This window comes from Coturnix japonica, chromosome 2 (genome assembly GCF_054131305.1).
Source record: "Coturnix japonica strain WE chromosome 2, WE-NBRP24, whole genome shotgun sequence".
NCBI classification, from domain to species: domain Eukaryota; kingdom Metazoa; phylum Chordata; class Aves; order Galliformes; family Phasianidae; genus Coturnix; species Coturnix japonica.
In genome coordinates, this window is record NC_140664.1 from 123,279,757 (window position 1) to 123,302,542 (window position 22,786).

The 22,786-nt window shown below is 36.9% G+C and overlaps 1 protein-coding gene across 3 annotated transcripts in view; it reads right to left on the bottom strand.

Moving 5' to 3' along the window:
* Positions 1–22,786, bottom strand: part of DNAJC1 (DnaJ heat shock protein family (Hsp40) member C1) — an 87,097-nt gene that overhangs the window by 36,712 nt on the left and 27,599 nt on the right. The window contains exons 2-7 of one of the 3 annotated variants that reach the window (XM_015853312.3): positions 20,554–20,655; positions 20,051–20,097; positions 12,998–13,163; positions 12,004–12,101; positions 10,834–10,927; positions 1,530–1,620 (exon numbers count right to left, since the gene is read on the bottom strand). In XM_015853312.3, the coding sequence (XP_015708798.2) occupies positions 1,530–1,620; positions 10,834–10,927; positions 12,004–12,101; positions 12,998–13,163; positions 20,051–20,097; positions 20,554–20,655 (598 nt within the window). Of the gene's footprint in view, positions 1–1,529; positions 1,621–10,833; positions 10,928–12,003; positions 12,102–12,997; positions 13,164–20,050; positions 20,098–20,553; positions 20,656–22,786 lie in introns of those variants that run through there. The other 2 variants (XR_014943099.1, XM_085538706.1) reach the window with 2 other exon arrangements.

Below are 22,786 nucleotides of genomic sequence, written 5' to 3' on the forward strand. Positions count from 1 at the left end.
CCTGTTTTTCTATTGTAAATATCATTTCTATTAGAAAAAGCAACTTTTGGTTCATTCTGTTACCCAGTAATAGCACTTCTATAGTTGATCAAATTAATTCTATGCCCTATTTAACTAATCTCTCCTCTTGTTCTGGATGTGTGAAACCAGGTTTCCTTACAGACAGAGAGGTGAGATGCCAGGTAACACCCTGGTGTGACAGAGGACAGGGTAGTGTTTCTGCAACAATTCATGGGAGACCTGGAGGGGGCAAAGGCAGCAAACCCGCGTCTCTCAGAGTAAGAATGGCAGAGGCACATGGAAGAGGAGGTAAAAGCAGTAACTCTCACATGACACCTGCCAGATCTGCACAGAGAAAAAACTCTGAAAAGTTCACAAATGGCAATTCAGCGAAACACAGGAACACACAAAGAACTATTTTAATGACTTCACACTTTCATTTGCACTTCTGTTATCAAAATGCATCCTTTTAAAACAATACATACAAAGTAGCTTGTGGATTTAAATGAAGAATGCGTCCCATTTATGCTGAACAATGTAATAAATCACTATCTGGCAATTTAACAAAATTTTAACATAGCTGAAGTCAAGACCCATTTCAAGGGCCCATTTTTTGATTGGTATCTCAAATATAGCTGCAGACCTCCCCAGCAGGCACTAAATGCACCATCCTGCTAGACTTAGCCAGGATCCACAGTATTCAATGAGATGCTAAATATTACCTGTTTTCTTAAAATAAGATTTACCTACAGTTAAGTAAGGAATTATTGCTGAAGCTACACCTTGTCACTCATTTTATAAAATCAAGCTATTTAGTAAATATAAATAATGCAGCTGTATTTTAAGTACCCAAAGGCTTATGCATACTCAAAGCTAGTAAATTACTACAGAGGACTCAATGCACTTGTCAGAACAGAAGAACTTAAAAGCATGCACTTAAGTACAGAAAATAAAGCAAGCACATAGAAACACAAACAAAAATCGAATGCTAATTGCCTTCTCTGATCTTCTATAAAAGTACAAAAACTTTTAAGACACTTATTTCAACAGCAGCAAGAATCCCTCTCCTAAGACTGCACAGACACTTCTGGAAATTCAAATTAACTTCACTTTCTACTTATATTACAAAAATCAACTCAATTTGTATAAAAGAAACACAAAACACATTATTTTAAATGGTTATTTACAGGGGGAAAAAAAAGCAGGAATGCTGAAAATGCAGAGGTCACTTCTAAAAATTTATACTTCAAGATCTATGCTTTTGAGATTTCCCTCTCCTGTAAAGCAGCATTTCTAGCAAAGCATGCTTTTCTGGACACTACCTAACTATCAGTTGAGTTCATGCTTCCACACAAGCAAGCCAGCAGCACACTGTGAAATTACAGCCACAAAATTAAAATCTCATTTAACAGCAGTACAGAAATACAAAGCACATATTGTAGATTGTAAAAACATTCGTTCACATACATCTCGCTGAGTAGGTAGATTACATTACATTTTTGTTTATTAAGACAGTGGTAAAAACTCACTCTGAAGTGTTTCAAGTTCAGCCTTAGCCAGGGCATCTTCTTTCTCCTTCATTTTTGTTTCTTTATATTCTACATATAATTGTCTGGCATCCTTTAAGAAAATGTTGCAATGACATTAGCATCCTTATACAAACAAGTTATTGCAATGGCTCTGTTTTAATTTCTCATTTAACCTCCCCCAAAAATATTAAGACACGTTTACTTCACTCACACTGGAAGTTCAAGAAAGAAAGCAGAGTTTTTAACGAGAGCAGCGTGTGCAGGACAAACCAAGGCAACTGCCAGGCAGCAATCTTCTTACCATGAACTCATTAAGGGAACACTAACTTACTCCTTTTTTTAAAAAAACATCTTTTAAACTGCTATTGAAGTGCTAAAAAATGAAAACCAAGTTTCCTTTTTAGAATTAGATTCTAATCTAAAATCTATTTAGCATATTTACCCATAAAATTAGAAGTTCTGTCACAAATCTTGGAATAAGATAAACATTTCCAATATCTGATAAATTGGTAATTATAGATTTGTGTTGAAAGCCTTCTACACGTGAGCAACCAGATTGCTGAATTAAGAGGTATGGAGTGTTTTCTTGCTTACTAGTTTAAGATATTTCTCTATTCATCCAGAACCAATGAAACTATAATACAAACACTGAAATAAGCAAATTATTTATTCCTTCCAGTCAGACAGAATATTATTTGTATTACATCAAAATCAATTATATGGTCAGAATAACTAAAATTTACTTCCTTACAGTCATTCATTTACTCTTGTTATTACACCACAGACCCACCTTATGTATTAAAAAGGTGACTTAAATTTTAATGTAAATATTTATTGAATTTCCACTACCATCCCATAAATCTGAATAAAACTTGCTCTCATTAAAACAAGTTTAAAAACAAGTTCAGCAGTCATTACTGCTGTATCTCACTGCAGAAGTTATTCACAGACATTGCTTACTGAAAAGACACTGCAACGCAACTGCTCTTTCCATTATACTGCATTATACTCTATTTCTTCAAAGTCACATGAGGGATGTGGGGCAACAAGGAGGACAGAATTATGTTCTGAGCAGAGCACTGTAATGTTTCAGAGAAATCCCATCGATACAAGACAACATTCCACAATTAGGTTTCCTCTTCTTCCAAAATCTTACTCCCTCTTTTTACATTTGTGTTTGGGAAACAAGGATTCATACTTCTCTGCCAAGATTATGTAGGAGATCACTGTTAGCACAGAAGAAATTTTAGAAGTTCACAAAACTTCTCCCCTCTGGCACATAGCATCCCACATGCTTATTGCTTTGTCTTGGGGGGATGGGGAAAAGGTGTTGTTTTTCAGTAGAAGCAGGGCTAAAAATGTGTAGATCCATTTACTACATTAGGCATTAAGGCCTAAAATAAGAACATTCATTTTGAATGTTAAAACAATGAATCACAGTAGAAACATCAGTATTGGGCCTCTTTTTGGTTTACTTGCCACATATGGAAGCTTTCCTTGTTTTCTCCAGATCTGGACTATTTGCATTGTTAATAAACAGAAACAGCCACCAATGTAATGGTTAACTTCTTCTGCAAGTTTGAGACATTTGGATTGTGCGGCCTACACAGGACTCAGACATTACTGATATCTAAAAATGCTTTTTTGTTTAAGGATATGATTTCAAAATGGCTACAATTAGCCGGCATTTAAATTTAACCCATTTGACACTGAAAGCCAATATTTGATGCTAAATTCTGGTGTAAGATCCATTATTGCTTGTGGGATCTCCAGACAGCAGGCACTAGGGGGTAACTGTCAATCTCTCCAGCATGTCAATCACAGAACAATTGGAAATGTGGCTCAGACGAAAATGAGACACAATAGCTGAACAACAAAGAAAACTAGTCAGAAGCACGCAAATGAAATTTACTAGTATTGCTGCTTTAGAGATATAAAATGGATTATCACTGAAATGATGTAATATGCAGGTAACAAATGCGACATTTGATTTTTCATCTTATTAATCATATATTTTATTTGATACCATCAAAAGAAAAAAACACCACAGGGATACTGAGCATTTTGAAGCACGTATGATAACATACATATAGAGCAACAAGATGAATCAAAGTGGATTTTGGAGATTTGAAAATCAAAATCTTCCCACCAAAGCACAAGAAATAGCTCTACAGGTTGTGAAGAGAAATTGGAAGACATACCTGAATAGAGATTTTAGTCAGACAGAAACTATATTAATACCACACATGGTAAGTTACAACAGAATAAACTCTGGAGATCACATAACAATAGGAGTTTCTTTGGAGAAAACTTCTGTTTTTACATGAAGAAGCACATTTTGAATAGTTCCAGTCTAAGAAATAAACAGTTTTCAAGCATATTTAGTTTTGGAAGAGAATTTCAAAACAGATTTATCTTCAGATTTTTTTACTTTCCTGAAGTGATAAATTTAAATGATCATTTTGTCTCAATACAAATACTTTGGGGCCAAAATAAACACACAATTACCCTAAAATCAGTGGCAATACAGACACAGCCACTTCCAAACTACCATTCCTTTCCTAAGACTCAGTAATGAATTTCCTTCTAAAGCATCTTTATTTTTTTTTTGCCCAAGAGTACAAAATATGTGCAACCTCAGAATTTTGTACCTGATGTATAATTCGCCTTCAACAGGTAATAAACATGAGAACAGCAACATTTTGATCCTTCAGGAGGTAGGAGGGGATTGAGGACAGATGCATACAAACACAAAGCTTGGAACTGTTCTAACTAACGCTTGCAACTTAACTACTCATTATAACATTTTGCTCTCATTTGCAGTTGAGTGAGATGTTCTCAAAAAAAAAAAAAAGAAAAAAAGAAAAAAAAAGCAGAACACAAATACGTGACTTCATCATCAAAGCAGTAATATGCATGTAGTCAAGCAAAAAGAATAACGAAGCCTGGATTATTAGGCTATGATTCAAATATTCACTTTCCAAGAAGGAACGGAATGAGAAAGGAATGTTTTAGAGTTTCAAAACTGTGCAGCTTGTATATCCAAATCATATGTCGACTGCTCTGTATAGGAAGCTCTTGTGACTACTCTTACTTTAAACTAAAAATTTCAGGAAGTACTGCAGATGAGAAATGAAATTGACAGATAAACTATTCATTAACATTTTCTCAATATTTTAATCACAAATAAAAACTAAGAATATAGTAAAATTATTGTATTTCATTTTTTCTCTGTATGAGTCAATAAAAGTGAGTCTCCTGCCAAGACGTTTGAGATTGCCAGGACAAAGCTGCACTTATTACTGAACTATGTACAGAAATTCTCGATACTGGATTTTAAGGTTTTTCTTTGCTTCTTTGTTTTTCTAACATAGCTAAAATATAAACTGCTCTAATCCTGTAACCAAAATCTTCAGTTTTGAATAAGACTCAGTGGCTCTGCCCTCTCCTTGACTTTTGGAGAAGGAAGGTGATGAGGTTTTGTTTGTTTGTTTGGGGGGTGGGATTGTTGTTGGTTTTCTTTCCTCCAGTCAATCTTCCTCACTTTCTGGTCTACCTCAGAATAACAACAGATCAACAGAAATACAGCAAAAAAAGGAAACAACTCACATTATTTGTTCCTATATGAATCTTCATTATAGATTCTGTGATAGAACCAACTTCACTTTCTACTTCTGTGGCGTGAAGGATTAACACAAAAAAACCTGCACCTCCATCTCTGAATTAACAGTTAACTGGAAACTCTGATACAAACAGATTTAAAACTGGTGCACTTAAATAATTTTCTCCGCATCTTAATCTTAATCTTAAATTACTCTTAAATTAATCTATCAGCTTTGATATTTGCACAAAGTTCGTGGACTAGTTTTTGTCTTTGAGCATGGTGTTCTGGTGCCATTCTTACAAGAGTGACAACAGTCACAGAAAGGAGAACATCAGTATAAAACTACTGATGATAAAGTAGTCAAATCAAAATTGTCACCATCCGACCTTCAGTTGGCTACTTCTTGGCAATAAAAATGCCCGTCATAATGCCACAGAGCCTCCTCATGGATTTATATAATCTCAAATGAAGCGTTGTGGCAACAAGTAGTGTTTAAAAAAAAAAAAGCTGAACACCGTGATTTAAATTACTGGTAATTTGTACATGTTTACTCAAAGGTAAACCAGTAAATAAATGATCTTTTTAATCAGGAAATTATGCTATGACCTTGCAATAGTACCAGGTGTGGGCAGGCTCCACAGCTGTGTATAGCTTGTGGGCAGTCACAGCAAGCGTCACATGCACCAGGTGACCAGAGGCGGGCTGTGCTAATGCAGGATCTGATGGATATTCCAGATCCACAGTGAGAAAACAAAGGCAGCCAGAAGGGGGAACTGCAAGGCCTATCCAGGATCGCCATTCATGCCCACAGAAGCCTCCCTCCAGAAAAGTCCAATTCACTGAGAGCCAACATCACCTTGCACTCATAAGCTACACTCTTCCAAAATGCTGAGATATGCAGGCATACACCAAGGGACTGTTTGAAGGAGGAGAGCAAAACTGGCCAACACAGCAAAATGTAGAAAGCCAAGTTTATTTTGTGTCTTATGTTCACTTAAAACTTATCCTATGCAATAAAGCACATTTTTTCACCAGCGTATCAGACAGTAAGCACCCTTTTAGAGGTAGAATATTTTTGCTCACTTGCATACACCCAGAATACTTGTTTTATCATCCACTCTCCTCTGACCTTTATCTAAGCTTCTAATTGACCTCAGGGTCAAGAGCTTCATCCCTACTTTGGTTCTCCCAACCACTGCAAAACAGAAAGAAACAGAGCAAATGGGCAATCACTCGTGCCACACATCCTGCATCTGCTCGCTCCCCACAAATTATACCACATCAGTGCTGTACCTTAGGCTGCAACAACTCAAAACTGTGTAACCTTTTTGGTTATTATGGAGATACTTAAACATTGGCACCTGAATAAATCCTTTCAAAAATCTATTTTTTAAAGCAGACATAACTAAACTCAATAAATTTCACTTTAATCTCACATTCTGATTTTATGTAAAAGTCATATGTGAAGACAAAACCAACCCATATAAATGTTTGCTGACCTAATCAAATCCTGCTTAACTGCTAACTTTGCCAAAGGAGATGCCCTGCTGGCAAAGCCTCTTGAGTTTAATGACACATTGCCAATCCGTTTAAGGCCAGAGCTGAACCATCTCTAAGCAGGTGTTGAAATGTAATCACAGATTAAAAGAAAACCTAAGGAAAAAATGCCAAGAAATTAAACACCTCTGGGTCACTAGTTTGAATCTATTCCAGGCTACTAAATCAGCTACAGTAATTACCATCTGGTAGTCTACATAAAAATAAATTACTGGCCTTTTTGTTTTAATTTACTTCATACTACGCAAAGGTCTTTAGAAACAAAAGTTTCAATTGTAACTGAAAGCTTTGTTCATAATCTTGCTGGGTTGTACCCACTGCAGCTACATGTTGAGCGTGAACTGCCTTCTCATTGCTGGAGAGCCACTAGAAGCTCTTCCAACAGCCAAGCAATAGGGTCTGCAATACACCTACCTTATTACTGACAGAAGATAAAAGGGAAGTTTATTTTCTTAATAAGAATCAATTTCTGTACGAGACAAACAACAACACTTCCTGCTTCATTACTTTCCTAACAACAGTAGGAACAGAATTCAACTAATAAAAACCATATCCTAGTGCTGGTTGGTGTAAAAATAAGCACATTGGTAACTAAGCTTCACCACAAAAAGTTGGAAGAAATGTAGCTGTCAGCAATGCAAACAAACATGTTTATCTTCAGTTTTTGGGAGAAAATATTTTGTGAAGAATAATTAAGAACATTTTTAAGAAATGCCACCTCTCAAGTTGTATGTCTGCACATCCAAAGAAAAAACCTCTCATCAGCTATTTTGGGAATAAACTGCATTTCACTTGATTCTTCTGCCACAAAGAAAAAAGATAATTAACAAAACTGTCTATTCTGTATTACATGCACCATTTGAACTGAAATTCTTGCACACTATATTTAGCTGCGTTATTTCTTTGTGAGACCAACGTTCAGTTCCAACAAGCATTTTTATTGAGTTTTTTGGTTTTTAAGTAAATAGCCTTCTTCCAGGTCATTCTCATGACCCTAGAAATAACTTGCATTCTTTGTTCTATCTTTTTCTCGTGTCTTCATTAGAAGAATTAAAATCTGTAATAGCCAATGTAATTTACTCTCGGCTTAATACTTCTTTCCCATCACAGATATTTGATTGATGATACATTTATGTTTTCTTTTCCCTTCACTTCTTGAAATAAGCTTTAAGATGTTGTTTTCACCCTGAAATTGAACTACACTAAATGCAGGGATATAAAAACCTATGTAGTTTCCCTCAAAATACAATTGTCAACAGTTAAAAAAACAATCATTTCTGAGTTTCTCTCATTCTCCTCTCACTCATTTTTCTACCAGTTTCTTGACATAAAATGCAGACTACAATAAAATGGCATAGGCCATCACAGGGGCATGCAAACAAAGCATTTTTCTTCAGTAAAGGCCTACCTTAATTATTTTAAGTGCCTCCTTCTGAAATCTGACATTTTGAAGGAGGAGGGGAAGTAGGAGAAAGACACTCAATTGGATAAATGAGAGTCAGGCATGGGCAGAAGCTCAGCAACCTGAATCCTCAGAGCTGTGCTAAGAAGAATATTCACACTAATGGAGGGGGAGGGGAAGAGGGATGGCTGCTAGGTAAAATGAACTCATTTGAAAAGTGGTTAAAAGTTTAAATTGACTTTCTCTTTTCTTACAGGGAAAAAAAAAGTTTACTTTGCAGAAGATCTTTGTGTACACTGACAGGCTGTTTTATTCATTTGAAATAGCTGAACTGCTTCCTCACTGAAAGTCTTGAGGAACATGAAACTCAGTGTCAGAAACTACATCTAGTTATTAGCATTGCTGAAACTCAGCCTTTTAACTCCCAATCATGGTATATTTAAATATGGATGATATTTTTAGAACTTATTCTGTGACAACATTAATTGCATATGGATAAAAGCCAACCCTGAAAATAACTTATTGGCTCTTAAATTAGAGAAAAATCATTTAGATTAACCCCATAAAGATATAGAATCTGCAGCAGATATCCTTATGTCAACCTCATAACAGTATGTTAATAAATAATTAGCATGTGTAACTAGCACTCAGTATCTGTTGGTATCCACCTTTTAGCTAACTTGCCCTAGTGATTCTACTTACCCTAAAAGCCTCGAATACTCTGAAGTCTCAAACCTACATTAGTGTACTACTGAAGGTAATGGCACTTACTTTCAAAAGAGCATATCTGTATGAAGGAACACAGCTATTTTATTGCTAAAACCTTAAATAGAACTCAAGAGCCCAGAAGTCTCTCTGACCAGTCAAGCAGAACATAAAAATTTTCTTCTGCACTGTTCTTCTCATCCCTGACACAAGGTCACTGCTATCACGGCTCTTCAGAAGAGGTGATACTCTCTTAAGTATTTTTAACTAATTAACTACAATAGCTCAGTTATCCAAAATGCTGAAAGTTCTTAATATTGAAGCTTACTTGTAATTCATGGCATTTTCATTTACATATATGGCAGGTCACGTTGAAGAACAACAAAAGCCCTGGAATTAAGCAGCAGCATTATTTAAGTACAGGACGACTCACTCAAGAACCCTGTCTCTTTGCTTCCTGCTTGTTCTGAAACCTTCCTGCACTGAATTCCTATAATTGTGCTTCCTCTGCCACCACTTCCCTGGCTTGCTGGTCTCCCATTTTCCATGAGTTACTGGACACCTAATTTTCCACTACCATTAATTTAATGGATTTGAAATACAAAGCAAAAGCGATCAGCTAAGTGTCTTCAAAGTTCAATACATCACCTTTTCTGGCCAGTCCAGCAGAGATGCTTTTTGAAGAGAAAATCTGAAACCCCTACTACTGACTGCATAGCAGACTAAATCAAGATGATGAAACAGACAAAATGACAGCTTAGAAACATTATAAGACATCTTATTTTAAAAATCCTTACAACTGTTACTATATTCAATAAGACTGTGCCTATTTAGCAATCAAAGCAAAAGGAAAAGTACTATAATTATAAAGTAAGTTTCGAAAACGTGGCAGCAACAATTGGCAAAAAAATTTTCTAACTCATCCCAATCAAGGATGAAAATCAAAGCTTAACAGCTGATTTAATTATGCAGTCATTTTTGCTTTTAAACCATGCAAACAGATTAAGAAAGCTTGTTTTAATAAAATAACCACATAGTCCCGATGAAACATTTAAAAGATGATGGAATATTAATTTTGCATCTCTTTGTAGGAAAAGTTATAGGCTATAAAAATAGAAGCTGAAACACCAGACTTTTCCTTACTGTACAAGTTTTACAAGCCTTTTGGCTGACAGATTAGGAATTATGAATTGTATGAAAGAATTCCAGTTTGTACTCAGACAAATGGAATATTTATGCTAGTTACACTTCAGCATTAATAGTATATTAATAAGTATAAACCAAATTAAATCCACCCTAGTTTCCTGATCTATACCCATCAGTCCCATGGGATTTAAAAAGTTATTCTGATAATTGGCATTTTTTACCACACTTGGTGAACGTCAGCTGAATTTTACAATTAATTGTATTCATATTAAAAAGAAAACAAAACCACACCAGAGCTGTGGCCTGATTTCCCATGTTTAAGTATCTAAATTACAAACATAATTTTCTTACTCTACTTTGTTAATTTCAGGTATAAATTTCTACCATTATCCTGCACTTCATAAAGAAAGCTCACTCAGAAGTAGCTGCACTGCTTTCTCAAATTTAAATACACAGTGTTTGCCTATCTGAGATAACAATATTTTCTTAACAGATTGCTTAAAAGATGTTGCTATTTGTATTATAGGTGCCTGCATATATTTTCCTCCTCCTACAATTCCTGCATTTGTGTCCAGCAGAAACTGCTGCTGAATTCCCTAACATATTAATACAATTTTTAATATACTCAAAATTTATATACATTTATTAAAATTATCTCCAAATAATGCTTTTTGAATGTGTGTGTATATATATAAGTGAATATACATATACCTTTTATATACTTATAAATATGTATATACTTATATAGATTATACAAATTTATATATTATATATATATATAAGAGCTATAAACTTGAGCCAGAAAATTAATATAAACAAGTGCAACAACATGATCATGCATAACACCATCAACAAATGTAATTTAATAGTCTAAAGTTACAGTACTTTACCTGGAATAGCTGAGGCAAAGCTTTCACAGTGAGACAGAACCATATTCCCAGCTTGCATGGAAGTAAGTCATGCCACTGTGGTTTGTCCAGTGCTCTACAGCCAAACAAAATTGTGAGTTTTTTTCCACTGTTACTACACAGTTTCAAAACTGTCCCAAAAATTTCAGAATTCTTCCATGACCCTTTTTATAATGATTACCACTTGTCAATTCATAAATTTAGCTACATAATACAAAAGATTTGTTCCGAACATTTATTTCAAAATACTTAACACAACCCCCAAATTCTAATTATCTCTGTATTTTAGTATCTTGAAAAGGGCTTTTCTTCCAAGAAAATAAATTCATAAGCCACATAATCACTTGAGTCTAAAAAAAAAAACAACAAAACACAAAACCTCAAGCCTCAATCAAGTGTTCACAAGTGCTGACAACCAGATATGAAGACTGTAGCATAAACAAAACAATACATAAAAATTAATGTCATTTGCAGTTCGCTGAAGCATTACTCACTGATGTCATCAGGAAAGACGACAGGCAGAATGGTCTCTGATCTCCATCCTGCATTGATCCAGTTCATGCCCCTGCTGTGTGAACTATTTAAACCCTTTATTTCTTTCTATGAATCAATAGAAGAAATGGTGGTATCTTTTGGAGTGTCCTGAAAGTCACTATTTCCCTATGCGTCTCTTAACTGAAAAATAGCATTATAAGCCTTCACCAACACGCTTGTTTTCAAGTTAATCAGACAAAGGCATTAAATCAGACATGCATTAAAAACCCCATAAAAACTCCTGATTCGTTATGGTGATAAATTAAAGCTTAAATAAATTAAGAAATTTTAACCAAAAGCAAAAATCTTCGAAGACAGAAAAAATAGTAAAATCTTCTAAAAAAAGCCAATTTGGAGGAACAGCGCCCTTCCACAGACGAGATGTCATGAATTCAGCCTCAGTATTTCCCTTACTGATCATCTGTTGAGTAAATACCACATATTTGTTTACGGTATTAAAAACTGCATGCACATCGACACCGGGACGCTTTATATCAGAAATGAATGTTACAGATCGATCTCTTGTACAAATACTTCAAAAATGCAAGGAGAAAAGAAAGAAACAAAACCGGTAGCTGCTACAAAGCTTCAAAATGCTGAAATCAAGTTTCTTCCCACCTTTCATGTTTTTCAGGAGCAGCAAGTTTTGCTTCATCCGCACTTCTACCTCCCGTTTTTTTCTTCTTCTCCCTCTTTTTTCTGCTGAGCAGTTCATCCTTGATGTAGAAAGAACTACAGTTACAGGTTATCATTAACATGTAAACCACAAATGTTACTGGGACTCTTCTGTGAAGGGTAAACATTAGAGTAGCATTTATGCAAATGTATCTAGGGGTCCTACATGATTAAGTAAAATGATCTATCTTAACAATAACTGTTGCCATGGTATCCAGTCTTTAAACACACATGAAGTCCAGTTCTGTCACTCATGTGTATCTCCATAGCAATCAAACTTTTCTAAGAGGAGAAAGCATTCAACTTGCCTCCTTTCTCATTCATCAACTTCAATAATGCAGTGGAAAATAAAAAAGTAAATAGATGCTAATGTATGAGTATTTTTCAAGTTATGCTTAGTGTGGTTTTTTTTTTCCTACTTTGATAACTGCAACAGACTTTTATATGTAAAACCCAAAAATAATCCAACAGAAATTTGTTTGCGCTGCTTACCAACGTTAACAAAAACCCCAAACAAAACCAAAAACTAAAGCATTTAGCTAAGAACAAAGGCAAAGCTGGGATGACTCCTAAATGAATCAAATCTGGTTATTTTTAAGTAACGTTTAGGAAAGTCATAAACATGACTACAGGAGCATATGACCCTGCATCAATAAATGACAGAAGAGCTTTTATTCTCCTTCTTTCTGCCAATTATAAACCTAAGAACCATCTCTTATCCATTACCAATTCTCGATAAACAGGTTTGGGATTACTGTTTCTGACACGCTGAATCTCTCATTTTATATTTATTACCATTTTAAATGTAATAATTTTAAAATACAAAAACGTCAAATTCAAAACGGGGGAAGCGGTGGGGATCCCTATAATATGCAAACTTTAGCGGGGAACTCAATGCTAATAACTGAAGCAAGTTTGATTTATTACCAATACTTACCAGCTGTTTTTCCAGGTAGATTGACCAAACCACAGCATAATGACCCACTGTGAGTATAATGAACAAGAGTAATGCCAGCTCAGCATTGCTCATTTTTCTCACCCGCCTGTAGTAGAATACAGGCTGTCTCCAATCTGGTAGTCCATTGATCAGAATATCATCATACCTACAGTAGCAAATATAACAGGCTTTCATGGAGAGCTAAAAATGAGATCAGCCCAACCATCCCATCATAAAGCAAAACAAACGGTAATGCACAGCCCGCTCGCATAAAGCGCGCACAAAAGCTCGGTTAGCAGCGTTTATTCTCTAGCACAGCGCTGTGTCGCTCAGCCAAACGCCGGCAACAAACAGAACCCAACACGGAACGTGCTCTTTTTGCAACGCCGGCTGCGCAGCAGCCCCGCTCGGCCCAGCGCGGAAACGGCGCTGCGGGAAAGGCTCACAGCGCGGGCAGGAGGGGCGAAGGAGCGAGGAGAAACGGCTCGACCACCATCGCCCCGTCTTCCTCTCCCAAATTAAAAGCACGAGTGGTGGGGGAGGGGAGCAGCGCCCGCGCTTTTGTTCCGCTCTGCAGCAGCGCCGCGGCCGCGCCGGCAGCGCGCGGTCAGGGAAGCACCGCCACGGGCTGAGCGCGGGGCCACCCAGCTACGCGCACCGCAGCACCCGCCGCTTGAAAAGCTGCCTCCGAAATCAATCTGTTCCAACGCCGCTTACATTTACCAGCCCCGCCGGCTCCGCGGGAACCCTTTTTATGACAGCTCGTCAGCTTTTCTCCTCACCAAATTCTTGAGGCATCTCTGCGCGCCCGCAGCATCTTTTAATTACGGTGCGCCGACGCCATCGATTCGCCCATAGATGGAGCGCGGCCATTCACACAACCGCCCTTTCGCTATTTGTTACCTTTCAGAGTAAAGTTTCCAGCACAGACCCCTGCAATAAACGCCAAAAGCCGAATGCTCTGGCGATGCACAACCTGTTCATCTGGAACTGAACGCGACTCATTACACATTCTAATCACACCGGTTCCAGAATTAAATCTGCGCTGAAAGGCCTAATTTGGTGCAACACATTGACCAAAATATTTTAATTAAAAATATTCTGAGTTAGTCGCGGGCCTAATTACAGGAATAGAAATAGGGCCTATATTGTCATGCAGGTCAGTAGAACTCAGTAGTAGGTTTTTCTCAAGTAAATTGACCGATCCAGGAATAATAGCGCAGCTGCTAAACTGCCAGTCTTGACATGTAAATCAATTTAAATGCAACAACTGCACTCGCTACTTTGATAGTTATTAAATTGATACCTCGGAGATGGACTAAAAATAAAAATTTCCACTGGCAAATTCATTTCTTTTTTTTTCAGGCAGAAAAAGCAGCCGTGGTCCTAAATAAAATATATCCTTTAATTCTGTGCATCCAGAAAAGCTGACTTCTGAGACAACATTTGCTCGAGCAGCCGAGGTGTTGCCAGGCTCCTTCTGTGCAAAAGATTTAACACTCCAAGATTCCAAGTACCAAAAACATGTACAGCAAAATTGTATCTTCCTTGGCAGGGACTGAGAATGCTACGATTAATATCTATCAGCATCAGTTTTGTTCTAACAACATTTCTACTTTCCCAGTAAGTTAGGAAGAGATCATTGCTGCTGCCTCAACTCTCCGCTTAGCAAGCAGTTTCAAAACTAAAACTTTGGGTTTTTTTAAAGATTTTTTTTAGCATTTAAAAATAATATATTTGCTAAAACATTCCAAACTTTTGTTCTAGATTAAAAAACAAATATTTTAGAATCAAAACCTCTTTTAAAAACTAGACTGATAAAACTCCACAAAATACGTCCTGCTGTTGACAGCTTCAGAGAAATAAATGTACAAAATTGAGAAAAAATAAATGGCTTTAATACTACTATAGATTTATTAAGCATTTGTTTCCTTATACAATAGGAAATGTTAATGGAGGCACTGCAGATTTGTCCACAGATTTAAATAGGGTCCATGTACACTAATGGTAACAATATCCTAATACTCAAAATAGGGCTGGGAAAAAAAAATGTTTGACAACCACGTTCTATTATAAATTATCTGTTAAGAAAAAAAATATAAATTAAGACAGCAGAGTCTCTTGCATTAAACACTTTAAACAGCACTCTGTATTTACTAGGCTATGTCCGCTGTTCGGAACAACAGTCTCCAAGGATTAAGTCTCAGAATCAATGCTCTATTGATTTTACTATCAATGAGCATTATGGCTCACACGACTGGCCATTTTAAGGGAAGATAGCTTCTATTATAACCCACTTTTTAGAATATATACTGTTAAAAGATAAATCACTGCTTTCAATAGTAATTAAGCTCTGTATTTGAAAAATAAGGACACCAATGATATTTAGGTTTTCAACTGGAAAATGATCCTACTGAAACTCAGAAGCTTCCCATAATTTTAAAATCTTCCTTTCCAAATTTAGGATGCGGTTTAATTAAAAGCAGGTTTCTCATTAAATGATTTATTAATAGAAATCTATATTAACTGTGGAGGATAGTCAGCTAATCCGTGTATAGAACTACACTCATAATTGAATTACAAAGCATCCTTCTTTTGGTGACGTATATTAATTGCTACGCTCTGCGAGAAAAATCAAACTGAAAAGGAAAAATATATCTGCGGTACTTCTTCTCAGATCTCTGCACACAGAACACAACAAACCTTCTGCACCGGGTATTCTTACCCGTTACCTCTGACATGTAGCAGTCAGCAAACTGAAAAACCACAGAGCACCAGAACAGGAACAAGCAAACAAAAATATATTTATAAATATGTATTTATATAATATATATTTATAACTTACAATGAATCTTTGTTTAAAAACTCATGTTTCTATGTTAGGACAGAAATCCAAGTCTTACAAGCAACCAACTGCATGAACTGTATTAGAATTTCATTCTTTTGTAAAGCTTCATTTTAGAGCTCTTTGTGGAATCAATTATATTGCAAGAAAAATCCATTACCTGTAGTAGCTAATTACAGTATCATCTATTTTAATATAATTATAATTTACTCCTCCCTTTAACGCAGCCACTGCATTTCATATTTCAAATTATTTCAGAGGTCTGATATATTTCATATACTATAAGCTTGAATTAATGAGATCTGCTCTGAACTACGGGAATACTTCACTGATGTTTTTTACTTGGGGGGCTTTTTCTCCTCGCTCTGTCAGAGACACCCAGTGCAACAGCAGCCAGAACAATTTATACCTATGCATGCACGCACGTAATTATAATGCGAGCAAAGACAAACACCTTTCTTACTCTAAACAAGCATATCTTGATTCCTTTACAAATGCTTCTTGTAATCAAGTCCACATTGTTACAGAGAATAGGCCTTGTAGGTAAAAAGCTCCTTAAAATGGCAACAAAGAAATTAAAATCTACATTTTTGCCTAATTACAACTGATAGAACCGTGCAAACTTTTTATTGTGAATTAAAAATAATCAAAAGGTAATAACATATCATCATCAAGCTTATTTACCAATAAGTGACTTAAAATGCACTTCAGGAGATGATTCTACTTCTACATATCCTAAAGAAACTTTTCCGTAGAAATTCTTATACTCTGCAATGTGCACAAGGCATAAAACATTAAACAATGCTATGTGAAACAGTCTGCACGTGTGTTTCATGTTAGAACACTGGGATGTTTTAATTATGCAGCAGTTAAATTGTGTAAGTGGAAAGCACTACCATGGCAGTGCTGCTGTGTTCTATAGTACAACTAATAGCATTGGGATACTTCACAAACAGCTATGAACCTTTCTCAGAAGCAAATTGAATTATAAAGTTGTATTAGCTAATTTTTTTAATAGAAGAACAGCAATATTTTAAGAAAGGTTTGTGTCAACAGCTACAGTAAAAATCCACCGATAAATATAGAAACAGAATAGTTCTAGAACAGCCATTACATTTAGCTGGCCAACAGATCTGCCTTTCAGAACACCCTTTCTGTACACACACAATTAACGCCTCTGACATTCACAGAGACATGGAGGAAGGGTTTCATTAGACAGAGTTCTGTTGTTTCAAAGCGAGTTTGTCGCTCCTCACACAGGACAGGTCCTTTTACTCCTATTCGTCCTGTTTCTGCTCTCTGTGTATGCACCAAGATCAATGCTGGATTACATCACTTCTAAGACAAACAGATGGAGGCAGGCAGGTACTGAGGGCATCCCCAAAAGGGGTCTGCAGCTCACTCTTCTCAAGGCAGTGTAATCTTGTGCCCCAAACCCTTTACACATCCCATTCCAGAGGGATTCCCAGCTAAACTGCCAGAATGTCCCACCAACTAATTTGCAAGACCGATTTCCATCTCACCCCAGCAGGTCTTTGAGTTACTTTAGAAATAAAAACTAGCTTGCTGCCAAGGGGAAAAAAATCTGGCAGAAAGCCTTGTTGCAGCAGACCCGAATAGCTGTCTCTGGAATTAGGATAAAAGTGAGTTGATAAGACCTAAGACAAAGGGTGCAGCACCCTGTGCATGGGCATGAAGGTAAACTTGGAGCCTCTTCCCACACTACAGATAACCAAATAACAATGCAAGTAGAAAAATGCCCCAAAGCAGCCACTTTCTCCTTTCCTTTGACATATGGCTACAAGAGACATATGAATTATCTTAAATCACGAGAGAGGCTTTTTTTAAGGACACGAGGCAACAATTCCTTAAAGCAAAAAGCAGAAAATACAATCTCAATGAGGGTTTACCACTAGACTGTGCAATAAAGCTGAGGAACAAATGTTTTCTGAAAGTAAAGAAACCATATACTGCTGTTTATAGAATCACCAACGTTGGAAAAGACCTCTAAGACCATCTAGTGCACATTATTCCTAAATCACAGTCACAGAACTGAAGGGACCTCTGGAGATCACCTCGTCCAACCCCCTGCTAAAGCAGGTTCCCTACAGCAGGTTGCACAGAAAAGCATCCAGACAATTTCTGAGTATCTCCAGAGAAGGAGACTCCACAACCTCTCTCAGCAGCCTGCTCCACTGCTCTGTCACCTTCATAGTAAATAAGTTTTTCCTCATATTTGTATGAACGTTGTATGTTCCAGTTTGCCTTTCCTATGCCTCCTGCCCCTTGTTTTGTCACTGAGCACCACTGAGAAGAGCCTTGCTGCATCCACTTGACTCCTGCCCGTTAGGTATTTATTTATATGCATTGATAACCCTCTCTCTCTTCTCCAGGCTGAATGGCCCCAGGTCTTTTCTCACAAGGGAGATACTCCAGGCCCCCAGTAATCTTTGTCACCCTCTGCTGGACTCCCTCCAGAAGCTCCCTGCTTTTCTTGAACAGGGGAGTCCAAATTGGTCACAGCACTCCAGATGTGGCCTCACCAGGCAGACTAGAGGGAGAAGTATCACCTCCCTTGACCTTCTGGCCACATTATTTTTAACACACTCCAGGATACCATTGGCCTTCTTGGCCACAGGGGCACACTGCCGGCTCATGGCCAACCAGCTGCCCACCAGGACATTCTGGTCCTTCTCTGCAAAGCTCTTCTCCAGCACATCAGCTCCTAACTTGTACTGATGCAAGCAGTTATTCCTCCCCAGCAGGACTCTGCACTTGTTCCTGTTGAAAGTCATTCGGTTCCTCTCCACCCAAATGTCTGGCTTAGCCTACATATTATTTCCAAGAAATTATCTGACAGCAAATGCTATTTTATTAAACTGTATTTTTGCTTTATCAGTGACAGAAGAGGGATCAACCACATACCTGCACTGCAAACAAAAATACAACAGATATTGCCACCTATGTGTAAAAGAAGTTACTGACAATGAAATCAAGATAAGCTAGAGCAATCCATTTCTGCTTTAACTTCTCATTATCTATTACTACACTATACTAATGAATAACATTTGCTCAAACAAGATGGTTAAATTAGTTACTCTCATAATGTACAGAGGGCTTAAAAACAATTTTCACAAGCTACTTCACTACAGTTTCATTTAAAAAGACACCATAACATCTGCAATGTCCCAGTAGCTTCATGCTGGAAATAAGTTCCAAAAAGGCAATGCTCACTTTTTAGCTAGTCTGAAACCATTTAGCTAATGACTCGTTTATTTTAACCTTTCCTCAATTAGGACTTCACAAGAACTATCTCTGGTGAGAGGAGAAAGGAAAAAAAAACCTACTGATTTTCAGAAATACTTCTCTGAAGTACATTTTCACGACACCTGAAGAAAGCACCAAAGACTGTACTACCTGTACTATTAAAGCAGGAGTCATGACAAGAAACCAAAAATCCTTCACGAAATGCCTCACAATCCGCAGCTACCTTAGCCTTAGAAACCAAAAGACGCTTTCCTAGAACTCCATCCTAAATGTACTTTTACAATGGCTCTGTTCCCCTTACAATCACTGGCTCATTTGGGCAGCCTCTTAAAAAGAAAAACAAAACGACAACAACAAAATCTTCCAGAAGAGCACAGTTTTTCAGTTGTCAGCCCTAACCCCTTCACAGACTTCTGGACCTGCTCCCAAAGCTGCAGGGACAATTATCAGTTGTAAATAAAATATGGTATTCCCATCAAAGTTTAAAACACCATAAGTAAAATATCTGAAAGAAAAGCAACAAAATAAAGAGCAGAAAAAAATGTTAACGAAGGCATAAATTGAAGATAATCCCAAATATCATGCAAAGCGTTCTCTTGGAACACCGAGTTATAACTGACAGTTGAATCAAGGACTATATGTTCAACCACAGCATTAATAAAACAGCCAATGATATTTAACACAACTCAAAAAAGTAAAACATCTGAGAAATGTTAAAACAATGATTTGCACCAAATAACGGGTAGTTTTTTAAGCTTTTAGAAGAGGATAATGAGCGTATCACACAAAAATACCCATCAGCTTCCCCTTTCAGCCCACAATCAAAAGAACTGCAAACTGAAATTATGCAAAAATCATCCAAATAGTTACAAATAAGACAAACAGTGCTTCAATTTATCACTGGTATATATGAATACTTAGGAAACAGAAGATTAACTCACCTCTTCCTTCTTTCTTCATCCTTTAAAATCTCATAGATAGCCACCAACTACAACACAAACACAAGAAGATATACTTAATATTACTTTAGAATAAAGTCTGCAAAATATTAATAGTAGTATCAGATAATACATTTGACATCAGATAATACAGTGACATAATCATATACAAGCTGCCACCAGAGATACAAACAAGCAACTCCTGCAGAGGACATTTTCCTCCTCTCATCTCTCAAAGTGACTTGTATCTCAGCTACAAACAAACAAACAACAAACTACTTGTCACTTCTTTCATCCAAAAGATCTTCTTTAAATTGAGTAGCCAGTATTTAGTCATCAGCATGTTATAAAGGCTGAGCTAATGTCAACAGCCTCATGCTTTTGGTCTGTAAAGATTTAAAGAAAGAAAAATTAAAATAAATTGATTGTTCTTACTAAAACACCATCAATCTATAAAAATCAGATCTTATTTTCCCAAAACTTGTATAACCACACATTGCACTTACTTGCCTAAACTGTGTTTCTGCATTTTCATCTTTATTCTTGTCTGGGTGTAAAATCAGTGAAAGCTTCCTATATGCTTTCCGAATATCTGCTGATGAAGCATCCTGCAAAATGTAAACAGAGCAATCTGTCAGAAATGATTCCCAGAACTTTGTTAGGAAATGAAGGCAGCCAAGACAGCACAGTACATGAGGCAGTAACATTGGAGGAACCTAACCACCAAACCACACGACCAGCGGAACGATCACTGAGCCCGTGTCATCTTTCATCTCTACTTTCTCTGTTACTGGACATTCATTACAACATTTGTCAAAACTTTCAAACACTTTCTTGCTTCATACCACAGAACCACAGAATGGCCTGTGTTGAAAGCAACCACAATGATCATCCAGTTTCAACCCCCCTGCTATGTGCAGGGCCACCAACTACCAGACCAGGCTGCCCAGAGCCACATCCAGCCTGGCCTTGAATGCATCCAGGTCAGTGCATCAAGTGCACCAACTGTGCCACCTGAAAGTTCAAATAAAAACTGGAAATTATGCAACCAACATACCTTCATGACACCACCTCTGAAAACTACTGTGCTCAGTTTCCCAAACTTGAGACTAGCTATGAGCATTTCCCTTACTAACATTTACATGAAATCCACTAATAGGATTTGCATTCAACTTTAGCTTCACCACCTGTAAACACACATGTATTTTGCTAAAGGAGCTTCAAATTGCAATTCTAAGGCTGTTTTGTGGCACTGACATCATTCTGCTTCTCGATGATAAACTGGCACACGCTCTGGGAGAAAAAATAAAATTCAGAACATAAAGTGCATTAAATTAACTGCACAACACAAAGATTTCTAAATTAACGACTGCCATGCAGTACATGCTATGAAGATATCCAGAAAAGGAAAACTTTGCAGGTTGTTATGTGTGGTATATAAGTGTGGATCAGAAGATCCACAAAGCTCCAAACACAAACAGAACTACTTGTGTTCTATTAAAAATACATTGAAGGCAACATTTTAGAAAGAAAGTATTCTTCTGACAATTTTAATCTCTTGACTTATACATATATGGTTCCCAATATAGTCTCTCTCTCAAAATTACAGCGTCAACTGGGATTAAAAAACACCAAAAAGACAGATCTGAATTGGCTGAGAGAGGAACAGAGCTGAAATAAGATAATAATTAATGCAATACTGTAATTAGCCTGTCAGGCTTTTTATTATAAATCATTATTTTCATTTTAAAAATATCAGTTTTATAACACAAAGGTATAATAATGCCTTATACCACTTTGGGCCAGGAGTGAACATTAGAGAAAGATTTGGGAGAGGAGAAGGGGAAAAGGAGAAAGTGGGGAAAAGCGCAGTATTTGAGAAAAATCAGCTATGAGATGATGCTTTGAGGAAATCGCTATTATCCCCTCACGTAAAACCAAAATTCTCATATTCCCTTCTCCGTCCAAAGAAGGTGCTTTGATTACTCATAGGGAAGATTTCTCCTGCAATGACTGCATCTGCATTTTTTCATTTTCATATTTTCCAGCAGCTATTCCTATGGCACACAGAAGCTGGATCTGAGTGGGTAAGCACCAGCTTGCTTCTGTGTCGATTACTGCAAATAAGTTGTTTCCAACTGATGCTATACGATAGGTTTACTTTTAACTGCTGAAGGAAGACACAGTGATGAAACAGATTTTCTGAACACAAACTCACAAGACGCTTAACAGAATTACATGAAATTAAGACAAAAACATAACAGAAACAAATCGTTTAAAAATTAGAGATTGAGACCATGAAAACCTCAAGAAATGAATCCCTCCAGACTGTGTGTTAAGGACAGACCACAGCTTATTCCTTCTCCACTACATACTTTGATGTGCTTGGTGTTGTTTTTGGAACGCTCTTGACAAACTGTGTAAAACCTGACTGAAGCATATTTTTAAGAGCTGCCTGGCAATGTCCTTCCAACTACTTCACACAACAGAGAAGCAAAGGATTTATGATGTTTTCAGTTTTATCAGGACAATTTCAACTTCAATCTCATATAGGAGCAGCACAAGCTTTCACGTTTTTATGCTTAAACAAAGCAAGAGATCCCAAATCAACTTTGAGAAAGTAAAGTTGCTTAAATATGTGTGTTGCTTCATCCTGAGAACAAACATTTCTAGATTTACAGAAACAGGTTATTCATCTTATTTACCAGAAATAATGGAAACATTGTTTTGTTTGCCCTG